The sequence below is a fragment of the Chlorocebus sabaeus genome, chromosome 2 (assembly GCF_047675955.1).
Source record: "Chlorocebus sabaeus isolate Y175 chromosome 2, mChlSab1.0.hap1, whole genome shotgun sequence".
Classification (NCBI taxonomy): Eukaryota; Metazoa; Chordata; class Mammalia; order Primates; family Cercopithecidae; genus Chlorocebus; species Chlorocebus sabaeus.
Genome location: NC_132905.1, coordinates 48,706,809 through 48,720,026, shown reverse-complemented (window position 1 = coordinate 48,720,026; position 13,218 = coordinate 48,706,809). Strand labels below are relative to the sequence as shown.

At 51.1% G+C, this 13,218-nt stretch overlaps 1 protein-coding gene across 1 annotated transcript in view; it reads left to right on the top strand.

The window, feature by feature from the left end:
* The window catches only part of LOC119622814 (VPS10 domain-containing receptor SorCS2-like), a 206,527-nt gene that overhangs the window by 101,863 nt on the left and 91,446 nt on the right, over positions 1 to 13,218 (top strand). Inside the window, 1 exon segment of the mRNA XM_073004837.1 lies at positions 4,202 to 4,366. Within this exon segment, the coding sequence (XP_072860938.1) occupies positions 4,202 to 4,366 (165 nt within the window).

The following is a 13,218-nucleotide window of genomic DNA, read 5'->3' as shown; positions in this document are numbered from 1 at the left end:
GGTGGCGGGCGCCTGTAATTCCTGCTACTCAGGAGGCTGAGGCAAAAGAATCGCTTCAACCTGGGAGGCAGAGGTTATGGTGAGCCGAGATCGTGCTGCTGCACTCCAGCCTGGGCAACAGAGTGACACTCTGTCTCAAAAAAAAAAAACAAAAAAAAACAAAAAAAACAAGAAGAACCTTGGGAGGGAGAAGGATGATGAGGGCATGTCATAGAGACACAAGTCCCAGCTGAAAGGGTTCCCTAAGGCCAGAGCTGGAGCTATTTGAGCAACAAAATATCAGAACAGTCTGCAATTACAACTGAAGTATAAAATAAATATTTATAAGCTCACAGTGATATAAATAAATGATTGAATGAGTAAATAATGAAGGGGAAGAGACAAACGTCTCCCATGCTAATGAATTCCAAATCATAGATGTGGCTTTTCCATCTTCGAGGAGGAGGGTAACTCCCACCCCTCAAGCATGGGCTGTGCGCGGTGACTTCCTTCCAAGAGGACAGTGCAGAAAGGAGAAGAGTGACTCCACCAGGGAGGGTCTGACATGCAGGACCCTGGCTGGGAAGGAAGGGCAGTGCCATCAGTGACAAGTCTGAGCTTGGTCTGATGTCCATCACTCACCCCTGCAGCCCTCCTCCCAAGAACCCACAACCCCGTCTGATGCCCAGAAAATCATCAGACAGACCCACGTTCAGAGGCATCCTCCAGCATGCCTGGCCAGCCCTCCTCAGAGCTCACAAGGTCATCCAACACAAGCAAAGTGACCAAACTGTCCCAGCCTAAGATGTACTGTGGTGTCCTGGTGGGATCCTGGGACAGGAAAAGGAAATACTGGTGGAAGCTGAACAAAGCATGGCGTTTGGAGAACACTAACGTGCTGATGCTGGCATCCTCCTTGTGGTGAATGTCCCAGGCTAACGCAGGGTGTTAATAACGGGAACTGCGCATAGCGTAGACAGGAACCGTGAGGCTCAGCTAAAATGCCCCATCCTGTATGGAAGCATCCTGCAGGGTGTGGCTAAGAACAGGGCTCTGGAGTCAAACACTCGGCTCCTGACCTCGGCTCTATCCTGACCATCGGTGTGACTTTCCTGTGCCTCACTGTCCCCGTCTAGCAAGCAGGAACTCGCTCGGCTATCTCTGCAACTTTTCCGTAAATCTGAAACTATTCTATCAAAGTAAAAAAGTAAATTCCTTCTAGCTCCACCACTTAAGACCAATCATTCTTACATCCCACCAAGCTGCCTTCCATTCTTATTTCTGGCCATTTCCCATTGATAAAAATATACCTGCTTACCCACTCACTCGTCATTAACAGAATCCTAACAGACTGCATTATCACTGTGTCAATGTGGTATGTACAGTAAGCGTACTTCCTTGTAATTTTGCACCCTGCTGTTTTTCATGAGCACATAAGCTCCCCAGTCATTACGTGTTCTTTGCCAACATTATTATGTAATTGAAGGCTCCCCTCAGTTCTTCCTTGTTTTTTTTTTCTTACGGATAAACCACACCAAGAGGCACAGCTCTGAGTACATACTTTCGTCCGCATTTCGGGGACCAAAGTCGTCCAAGGAATCGCTCTCCATGGAGGCCACGTCGTTCTCCGTCAGGCCCTTGGTGTGCTGGGAGAGCAGGGAGATTAGTGTTAGTGGAGATTAGTGACCATAGCGGGGAAGTTCATGACGGTTTCCCTGGAAAGAAAGGATCTATGGGATCGCCATTCATTCACTTAAAGGCAGGCACCCCAGGCAGCCTATTGATTTTGGCTCCATGAGTTTAATTGTCTTCTGGAGATATTCTGGGGTCTGGCAAGGCCACCATAGTCGCCTCGTGCCATTGCCCACTGCCCTCCCCAGGAAAGCTGTGCTCATCTTCAGCAGGGCTGGTCCTACCCAGTTCCACACGAGGCCCAGCTTAAACACCCCATCCTGTATGGGCACACCCTGCAGTGTGTGGCTAAGAACAGGGCTCTGGAGTCAAATGCTTGGCTTCAAAGGGAGACTTCCTTTGGGACTGACTTTGGGTCCCCTGTTAGGATGAGAACCATGTCCAACACAGCCACAACTGCTCCCGTGCCTCACCCCATCCCTGCAGTACCCAGTGCCTGGGTAAGCCAGGACTGTACATGTTTGTTGAATGAGGGAATGAATGAATGAAAGAATGAGGGAATGAATGAGTGAATGAATGAGGGAATGAATGAATGAATGAATGAGGGAATGAATGAATGAATGAATGAGGGAATGAATGAAGGAAGGAAGGAACAAATGAAAGAACAAACGAACACTGTGTGCTTGTAGGATCAGAGCGAGGGGTGCACACTCAGTCTCTGGGTAACCTGGTTCAAATTCCATGGCTGTGTGACCTCAGGTAAGTTTTGTCTGCCTCCTTGTCTGCTAATTGCAAAACAAAATGGCCCCGGGGCCACCTGTGAGTGTCTGGGTGTCTGTCATTCTGAATGTAGAGATGCGATGTCCCGAATCTGACCAAGCCACCAAACCCAGCTGGGATAAGGGGATCTCCTCCTAAATGACCCACTCCTGTGTGGGCTCCTTTGAAAACCTAAACCAGGCCACCCATCCCTTCATCACGCCTCTCTAGAGACCTCCCGCCCCAAATAACAGGATCCCCGGTTGGCAGAGCTCTTGTGTGTGTTTCCTGGGGTTGCCACTGCAAAGACCCACAAACCAGGGGGCTGAAAGCAGCAGCAATGTATCCTCTGACAGTATGGATACCGGGAGTCCAAGGTGTTGGCCGGGCTGGTACCTTCTAGGGGCTCAGAAGGACTCTTCATTCTGTGCCACTCCCAGCGTCCCGGGCTGCCGGCAGTTCATGGCCGTGGTGGCATCCAGGTGCGTCCCCCGTCTCTGTACCTCTCCCAGCGTCCCGGGCTGCTGGCAGTTCATGGCTGTGGTGATGTCCAGGTACATCCCCCGTCTCTGCCTATGTGTCACCTTCTCTCTGCGTCCCTACCTACCCTCTCCATGTAAGGACACCAGTTGTTGAATTTAGGGTTTACCCTAAATCCAGATGGCTTCATCCTGAGATGCTTAGCCACGTCTCCAAAGACCCTATTTCCAAGTAAGATCACAGTCCCAGGTGCTGGGCGTAGGGATGTTGACGGATCTTTGTGGGGTCACCATACAATCCACTGTGCCACTGTCCGAGGCTTTGCAGACCCAACCCCCCGGCTGCTGCTCTAGCCCCATGTCTGCCTCCTGCTCGGTTCCCTTCATCAGCCCCTCAAGCCTGCCCCTGAGTTCCCCGGGGACCCCCAGCTCAGGGATCTCCTCTGCTGAAGGTAGTGGGCCCCACTCAGTCACTCCCTCCCCGTCCATCCCTGGTCCTGCTTTGGGGCAGTTTTCCCTGAAACGGAATTTTAGAGAGGGTTTTTGAGTGCTCACCTGTCTTGGCTCTCGGGAATGGATTCGAATTCATGGCAGAGGCCGTGAACCCTGCATTTACAGTGGAGCCTCGGGGCCCAGAACAGTGGCCTGCACTCCATGACTGAATGAACGAATGAATGAATGACTATGATTAGCACTGAGCCACCTGGGTTTGGGGGAAACCTGTCATTTCTGCAGCACCCCCTCCCTGGCGTGTGGGGGGGCCCCAGCCCAGGCACTCATGAATGAATGAATGAGTGAATGAATGAATGCCTAAATGTGTGGCTACAGTTAGGCTGAGACGGCTGAGTTGGGGGTGGACCTGCCATTTCTGGGCACCCCTCCCTGGTGTAAGGAGAAACTTGACCCAGGCACTCCATGAATGAATAAATGAATGAGTGAATGGCTATGATTTGCATTGAGCCGGTCGGGTTGAGAGTGGACCCACCATTTCTGGGCACCCCTCCCTGGTGTGTGGAGAAACCCAGCCCAGGCACCCCATGAATGAGTAGACAGATGAGTGAATGGCTGTGATTCATGCTGAGCCGGTCAGGTTGGGGGTGGACCCGCCGTTTCTGGACATCTCCTCCCTGGTGTGCAGGGGTGAGGGGCTGGTCCCGAGACTCCATGAATGGATGGCTATAGTTAAGCTGAGCTGGCTGGGCTGGGGGCGGGCCTGCCATTTCTGGGCACTCCTCCCTGGTGTCAGGGGTTAGAGGGGAGAGGCACACCCAGCCCAGGCCTCACAACCCCCTTTCAGATGTTGGGGGAGAGGCGCACCTGGCCCGGGCCTCACAACCCGCTTTGTGTTTCAGGTCATCCTTGTCAGCTCCTCACTCAGTGACCGGGACCAGAGCCTATTCCTCAGTGTGGACGAAGGCGCCACCTTTCAGAAGCAGCCCATTCCCTTCTTCATGGATACTCTGATTTTCCACCCTAAGGAGGAGGACAAGGTGCTCGCCTACACAAAGGAGAGCAAGGTAAGCTGTATGGATGCCTCTCGCCTGACGTGTGGGGCTGGGGTCTGCTTGACCCACCTGGAGGTGAGTGTCCACGTGGAGCGGACCCGGAACCCCTGGGCTGGCTGCAGAGGAGCCTCCCAGGGCTGGGGGCTGGGATGCCGGACCCCGCCATTGCCCTCTGCTTAGTGCCCCCTCAAGGGACTGCGCTCACTTGGCCGTGGTGTGGGAGCTGAGTGAAGTGGTCAGGTGGGCAGTGCACCGGGCGGGCAGTGCACCGGGCTCGGAGGCTCAAGAGAGGAACCAGTGAGTACCAGGCGATTAGGATCATGCCACTCGCCATCCCTCTCTGCACACCAGTCACAAGGGCCTTTCTCCACTTCCGGAACATTCCCCACACTCTCATCACACCTCACTAGGCCTTTCCCTCAGTCTGGAATGCTCTTCTACCCTCGCTGAGAGCAGTGACTTGTTCTTCCCCAAATCAGCACCTCCTCCTCTGGGAACTGTGTCTGTGGGGCTCAGTAGGGAACTGAGGCCTTGTCCCTGGGTGAGTGGGAGAGCGGGGGTCCAGCCTGGTGGGGAGCACTGGGCTGCATCTGCAGGGAGGGGTCCACCTGGGTTCTGAGGCTGGGGAGAGAGAGGGCCCGGGGGCTGGGAAGGGCCCAGTAGGAAAGGACTGGAGGAAAGGACTTTGTTCCTTTCCTGCAGCCGTGGGAACAGATGACCACAGGCTATGGTTTAAGCAACAGAAACTTATTCTCTCACAATTCTGGAGGTCCACATTCCAAAACCAGCATCGCTGGGCCAAGATCAAGGTGTCAGTGGGGCCGTGTTCCACCTGGACTCTGGGGAGGAGTCCAACCCTGCCTCTTCCAGCTGCTAGCAGCTGCCAGTATCTCCTGGTTGTGGCCGCATCTCCATACCTTCAGGCTTCAAATCTCCACTGCCCCATCTCCACACTGCCTACTCTGTGTGTGTGTGTGTGTGTGTGTGTCTGTGTGTGTGTGTACACATGTATGTGAGTGCATGTGAGTGTGTGGGTGGGTGTGAGACTGTGAGTGTGAATGTATGAGTGTATGTGGATGTGAACGTGTATGTGAGTGTGTGGGTATGTGTGTGGGTGAGGTGTTTGAGTGTGAGTGGGTGCAAGGGTGTATTTGAGTGTGTAAATTGTGGGTGTGAGTTAGGGTGTGTGTGTGATTGTATGAGTGTGTGTAGGGTGTGGGTGTGTGCATGAAAGTGTATGTGAGTTTGTGGGTGTGTAGGTGTGTTTGTGAGAATGTGTGAGTGTAGGTGTGAATGTGAGTGTGGGTGTGGGTGTTAGCACATGTGCGTGTGAGTGTGAAAGTGCATGTGTGGGGAGGTGTGTACGTAAATGTGCATTGTGAGAGTGTATGTGAGTGTGTTGGTGTTTATGAGTGTGAAACTGTGAGCATGTCAGCGTGTGCGTGTGTGGAGGTTGTGTGTGAGAGAAGCTATGGGAACATGTGTGTTTGTGTGAGTGTAGATGAGTGTGGGGGGTATGCGCGTGTGTGGGTGTGAGAACCTATGTGAACGTGTGTGTGTGAGGGTGTGAGTGTGTGTGGGAGTGTGTGTGAGAGCCTATGTGAGCGTGTGTTTGTGTGAGTGTACATGAGCATACGTGGGTGTGTGTGAGCATGAGTGTGTGAGTGTATGTGGACATGTGTGGGTGTGTGTGAATCTTCCTCTGCCCCTGCTTTCTGTAAGGACTCAGGGCCTTTCGTTTAGGGCCCACACAGATAGCCTGGGGTGATCTTCACATCTTGAGACCTCAGCAATCCCATCTGCAGGCTCCCTTCCTGCCCTGTGAGGTAATGGTCCCAGGTTCTAAGGATTAGGACGTGGATACGTTTTAGAGGCCACTCTGAACCTAGCACCTCTGCCCAACAGGAGGTGTGGGCTCCACAGTTGCAGGAAGGGTCCCAGTAGGAGGCCTGGCTCTGAGAAGAGCAACTGAACCAAACTGTGGCTGAACAGTCAGGTAACGAGAGGAATAGCACATGCCTCTCTCTCTCCAATGCACTGAGGCTTCCCACAGGCAGAATCCAATCAGAGGCTAGAGGAAAGAGGCTGTGGATCTGTCTACACAGGTCAGTCTCAGGGCCAGAGAAGGGAGGATCTGTCTACATAGGTCAGCTCCCAGGATCAGAGAAGGGTTGGAAAGAGACATCATGGACCTGGAAGGCAAACACAAGCTGCCCAAGTCAGCAGCCTTCCCTGTGCCACCCCAGGTCAGCTTGAGCCCCAGTATTTCACACTCTTCCATATTCCTGTGCTTCTCTTTCTCAACACTGATTACAATGGGTATCTATTAGTCCATTTTCACACTGCTCTAAAGAACTACCTGAAACTGATTAATTTATAAAGAAAGAGGTTTAATTGACTCAAAGTTCTGCATGGATGGGGAGGCCTCAGGAAACTTACAATCACGGTGGGAGGTGAAGGGGAAGCAGGTGTCGTCTTCACAAGGCATCAGGAGAGAGACAGCACAAGTCGGGAAATGCAAAATACTTTTAAACCATCAGATCTCATGAGAATTCACTCATTATCACACAACAACGGCATGGGGGAAACTGCCCCCGTGACCCAATCACCTCCCACCAGGTTCCTCCCTCCACATGTGGGGATTACAATTTGAGAAGAGATTTGGGTGAGAACACAGAGCCAAACCATGTCAGGTAACTATATATTTGTGCAATCATTTAGTTATTGCCTACACCCAATACATACACTTGGGGTAAGCTCCTTGAGGGCAGGGAAGGTGTCTGGTCTTTTTCACCATTTTAATCTAAAGTGCCTGCCTGGCTGAAAATATTGGTTAGATGGACAGATCGAGGATGGGTGGGTGGATGGATGGGTGAGGAGGGATGGACACATGAATGAATGGATGAATAGATGTATAGATGATGGGTGGATGGATGGATGGATGGATAAATGGATGGATGGGGATGGATGGATGAATGGATAAATGGATGGATGGGGATGGATAGATGGATAGATGGGGATGGATAGATGGATAGATGGATAGATGGATGGGTGGATGGGTGGGTAGATGATGGATAGATAAATGCATGATGGATGGATGGATGGATGGGTGGATGGGGATGGATGGATGGATGGATGGATGGATGAATGATGGATGGGTGGATAGATGAATGGGTGGATGGATGGTGGGTGGATGGATGGATGTATTGATGATGGATGATGGGTAGATGGATGGATGGATGATGGATGAATGGATGATGGAAGAATGGATGGATGGATGAGTGGATGGATGGATGGATGGGTGGATGGGTGGATGGGGATGAATGGATGGAAAGGTGGGTGGGTGGATGGATGGGGATGGATGGATGGGTGGACAGATGGATGGGTGGACAGATAGATGAGTGGATGGACAGTTGATGGATGGATGTATGGATGGATGGTGGATGGATGGGTGGATGGTAGATGGATGGGTGATAGATAGATGGGTAGACAGATAGGTGGACAGATAGATGGGTGGATGGACAGATAGATGGGTGGATGGATAGATGATGGATGGATGGATGGATGGATGGATGGTGGATGGATGGGTGGATGGTGGACAGATGGGTGATGGATGGATGGGTAGACAGATGGGTGGACAGATAGATGGGTGGATAGATAGATGATGGATGGATGGATGGTGGATGGATGGGTGGATGGTGGATGGATGGGTGATGGATAGATGGCAGACTGTTGGTTAGATGAATGAATGATGAATTTCTACCATCAGGGACTGTCCAGGTCAGGGACCTCCAAATGGAGATTCCTGGCTGTCCTTTGCCATGGTTGTCGACAGGACCTGGCCTCTTTGCCAAGGTCTGGTCTTCCCTGACTGGCGTCCCTGCATTTCTCAGCCTCCTGGGCTGCCTCTTTGCTCCTGGTACCTTCCTTGGTAATAGCTTGTGCTTCTGGGTATTAATAGCGCTACTTAGCCTTCCATGTAATTAGACTAAAGCACAATCACGGAGACTTATTTTCCCGCAGAAATTGACTGCATTGCAATTGCTCTTTAATTTATGATGCCCTGAAAAATTAATGGAGCTGAAATCTCAGTTATTTGCTTTGGTTCTTTTCTGTGACGATAAGGAAAGAAAAGGGGAAGAAAAAGGCTTAGTTGCAATTGTAAAAGGAATGAGGAATTTGAGTTAATTAATAACAATGACAACAGGGCTTTAGTTTTTGAGGGGCTATGAGGTTTTTCAAAGCTCTAATTCCGAAGAAGTAGGGTGGTGTGGTGGAACAACACGAGCCTTGACTCCAACAAATCTGGTGTGTTAGGCAGGTATCTGCAACAATCATACTGAGTAACACACAGCTCCAAGCCTCAATGACTTACAGAAACAAGCATTATTTATTTTTCCTGGGGCTCTGTGGGTTGCCCGGCGGCTCTGCTGGGCTTTGCTGGGATTGGCTATATGAGGCTCCTGGTTACTGGTGGAGTTCACGTCCCCATAGGACTCTTATGCTGATAGCAGGCTATTCTCATGATGGGGGAGCAGAGGCTCCAGGGGTTGCAGAGCAAACCACATGAGCAACTTTAGCGTAACAGCTTTGACCTGGAAAACATCACATCTGCTCACACAGCATCGGCCAAAGCAAGTCACATGCCAAGCTCAGAGTCAATCGAGTGGACACAATTGCTCCATTCTAATGGTTGCAGATTTGTGCAAAGCCACAGGCTTGCCTCCCTTTCCTTCCCTACCTCTTCCTTCCCAGATGCCAGCCCTGCCTCCGGAAAACACCTATCCACCTACCCTCAGAGTGCCCTGTTCCATGACTTTATGATGCTTCCCTTATCCTCATTATAATTTGGGTCACTCTGAGGCTACTTTACTTGGAGCCTGGGCAGCCTTCCTGGGTGACAGCATAGTATGCATTTCTTCCAAGGCTCAGCCAACTGCAGTAGGTCCTTGGGATTGGTAGGACGTGAGAGCCCAGTAGTCCCTTCCCATGCCAGCTTCCCTGGGGAGTGCTGACATGAAACTGACCAGCCTGTTTCCTCTGTGCTTGGTCCTCAGACCTGCTTGCCGAAGCAGAACCCTGGGCACTTACTTCTAAAAGCATAAACTCACTTTTATATTTTCTTGAATTTTATTCCCCATCAAGCACTTCTGCTTCCCAGCACTGTGAGAAATTGATCTGAGCCCAGGATTGCCTTTCAGAAACTTAGTAAGGCAGAGAAGACACCTTTGGGTAGGCAATCAGGGAAGACTTCCTGGAGGAGGAATGTTCAAACAGGGTCTTAAAAAATGGATCAGAATGTATTTTTATTTTTGAATACACAGAATGTATCTTTATTTTTTAATACATCTTCAGAGCAATAAAAGATGATCACCTATGACAAGAAAAAGAAAAACCTTCACAGTCCCCCAGCCTTAAGTAAAGCAGTGTTTGCATCGATCCATATTAAAGAAATAGTAGAAAGTGCTGGCAGTGGGTGTGAGGAGAGCCCTAATATGGAGTGAACAGAGGTGCAGCCTTCACAGTGGCTGCTGTGAATATCAGCAGGTTCATGAGCTGCCCAGCAGAGCTATAAGCTTCGACACCACGTTGATGGCTCACTCTGACCTCAGACTTCAGAACAGGGAGGAGATTGGGCGTCTCTTGAGTAACAGAACAATTCTCTCAGCAATGAGAAGCCCTCACTCAGCATGTGTTCATTTTGCTCTAAGAATTTTCATCTGCTGGGGCTCAGGGCAGGAACAATACTCCCCTCTGGATATATAAGCAGAAAAGGGATTTAACAGGAGGGATCAGTGCTTTCTAAATTGTTGGGAGATAGGGAGGGGGTTTTAGACTGGACCCCCCTCCCCAGGATGCCTCCTGAAAGCCTGTGGTGTAGACCCACCAGGAAGCTTCTACCTCTGCCTGTCAGGAAGGTGGGGACCAGAACCTCCCAGACTTATCAAGCTCAAAAACATGAGATTGGTGCAGCTGATGTTGCCATTGCTACAGCCTGCACCTGGTAACTTCCACAAAGTCAGCAACTGGACACCAGAATGTGGAGTCCAGCTGCTGCCTTCACCACCACCACCTCTCCACCCTCCGGAGCTGGAGGGTGGACATAGCAGCATGTCCTGTGACCTTGCTGGCAGCAAACACGACCCAGTGGAGCAGGAAAAAGCCTCTGCCTCACATTCACCTTCCAAACCTGGCACAAGTGCACCCACCTGACCCAGAAATCTAGCTGCAAGGGAGTCCATGCAATGCTGGACTGCAGCTTTCAGGCCTCTACAGTACAACAAGGCACCCTGGAGTGAGGGATGAAAGCATGTTGAGTGCCACCAATCACATCCAACTCCCACTAACAGTCCAGGGCAGACTTGAAGCACCTCCAGAAACCATGGGAGACACTGGCACACTCTTCTGTGTGCCCTTCCTGGGCCCTCAAGCTGCTCTTTTCCCTCCCTCCTGTCCTGCTTCACTCTGACTTTTTATCTTTTTGTCTTTATATGAGAGTAGGAGGCGTGTCCTCGCTTACCACCTCCACTGCTTTCTGAGGTGTCGAGGGATGAAATTCACCCTTCCACAGGATGTACCCATGCAGGTTTCAGCTGCAGTGACTGGGCTGTCCTGGATGTGTTTATTCTTGTTTATTTGCTAGTGTTTGTCTTTTATTAAGCAGAAATGTTCTATTTCTGCAGCAATTGATGGTGGATAGTAAAAGTGCCTCCGAGGAGAATGAGTTGGAAAGGCTTCATAAAGCTCCAGGGCAGGTGTCATAAACGCAAGCGCATAAGGCAATGATGACAATGATAATGCCATCCGTTAATGTGGAGGCCTTATTGCCTTGCTCACAGGGCCCCATGGTGATGACTCGCTTTTTATGCACGTATTGACTGTGGGTATGAGCAGTGCCCTCCCGATTTGCAGATGGGTAAACTGAGCCATGAGATAGAAGGGTGCCTGGCCTGAGTCACTCAGATGACACAGAGAAAGGGCTGGAGGTGACCGGCCATCCTTCTTGAAGGCAGGGGTGACTCCTCAGCCCCTGGTACAGTCCTGTGAGCTCAAGTCTGTGAGATGGGAATTGCTGACATAAGGGAGTGCTGTGTTACCTTGAGTAACTTACCTAACCTCTCTGAACGTCAGTTAGTTCATTTGTCAAAAGGGAAAATTGCCATCTTATGGGTGTGTTTCTGAATGTGTACATGCATGTGTGTGTGTACATGTGTGTATGTGTTCGTGTGTGTGTGTGTGTGTGGAGTGTGAAGTGAGGCGGCATTCAACAAGCACAGCTCAGTGCCTGTCTCCATGAAAGGCCACAGCTGCTTCCAGCCTCTCTCACTGAGGCCCAGATAGAAAAAGAAGTACAACCAATGGCTGGAGCTGCAGGTATTTACTGAACACATACTGCATGCAGGCACTGCCCCACAAGCTTAGTAAAGACTCCTTGCCCTCATGAAGCTTATGTTCTAGGGGATGAACACGTTCTTTAAAAAGTCCTTTCTGAATAGGAAAGGTGATGGCTTCTTACCACAGCTGTGTGCCAGTGAAGCTCCATTTACAAACCCAGGCGACAGCCCGTGGTTTGCTGACACCTGCCCCAGGGTGTATGGCACACCGTGTCTGTGTACCACTGTCTCTGGCTGCCTTCCTGCTCCCAAGGCCACGGTGAGTGGTTGCTACAGAGACCACACGGCCCCCGTGGCTGAAAATATTTACTACCCAGCTCTTTACAGAGCGCATTTACCAGCCCCTGCCCTAGAGTCAAATGTGATCATTCAGTCAGCAAATGGGCCTTGCCATGGATTCTGGGCTACCACTGGGGCCTCAGGTGAGCGAGGCAGGTGTGTGCCCACGAGCTGTGAGTGGCTTAGCAGAGGAGCAGGAGATAAACACCCAGGACGCAAGGAAGTCAGCAAACAGCTCTGCAGGCATGAGCTCCCCACAGTGCACACAGGGCTGGAAGGCTGGGGACAGTGCCCCCAAGATGCAGGCAGCTGAGCTGGAGCTGGAACTGGACTGGGAGGACTTCAGGAGTGGGGGTGAAAGATGTGCCTCCATATGTCTGGATTGTGTCCCCCAAAATTCCCGTGTTGAAGTTCTAACCCCTGGTACGAAAGAATGTGGCCATATTCGGAGATAGGGCCCTTAAGTAAACATTAGACTATTAGGGTGGGCTCCAATCCATTTGACTGGTGTCCTTATAAGAAGACATCAGGACAGACAGAGCCATGAGTGGTGTCGCACACCGATACTCCCAGGCAGGAAGATCAATTGAGCCCAGGAGTTTCAGGGCTGCAGAGAGATACAGTTGCACCACTGCATTCCAGCCTGGGTGACGGAGCAAGACTCTTTAAAAAAATCAAAAACTACACAGAAAAAAAGACAGGCAGAGGGAAGACCACATAAAGACGAGGGAGAACGTGGCGTTTGCAAGCCAAGGAGGGAGAAACCAACCCTGCCGATACCTTGATCTTGGACTTCTGGCCTCAGAACGGTGTGCGAATCTGTTTCTGTGGTTTAAGCCGCACCCTCTGGGGTATGTTGTTATGGAAGCCCGCGTCGGCTAATACAGTATCCCATGTGAAGAGAACATCCCGGACAAAAACCCAGGGCAGGAGGCACATGTGTGTTTTGGGATCAGGGTGCATCCTGTTGGGGGAGTGTGACTTATGCTACACCAGAGGGGGTTTGGTGGGAACAGGGCCCAGGGCAATCACTCAGGGCCTCGGCTGTCAGGCCGGGTGACCCAGACTCTTACCTGCAGAGATGTGGAGCTGGGAATGAGGCTGCCCTGAAAAACAGGAGGTAGTCAGGGGATGAGAGGGATGTAGGGATGTTCCAGGCAGAGGGCATGGTTTGCACAAAGGCCTGGAGGC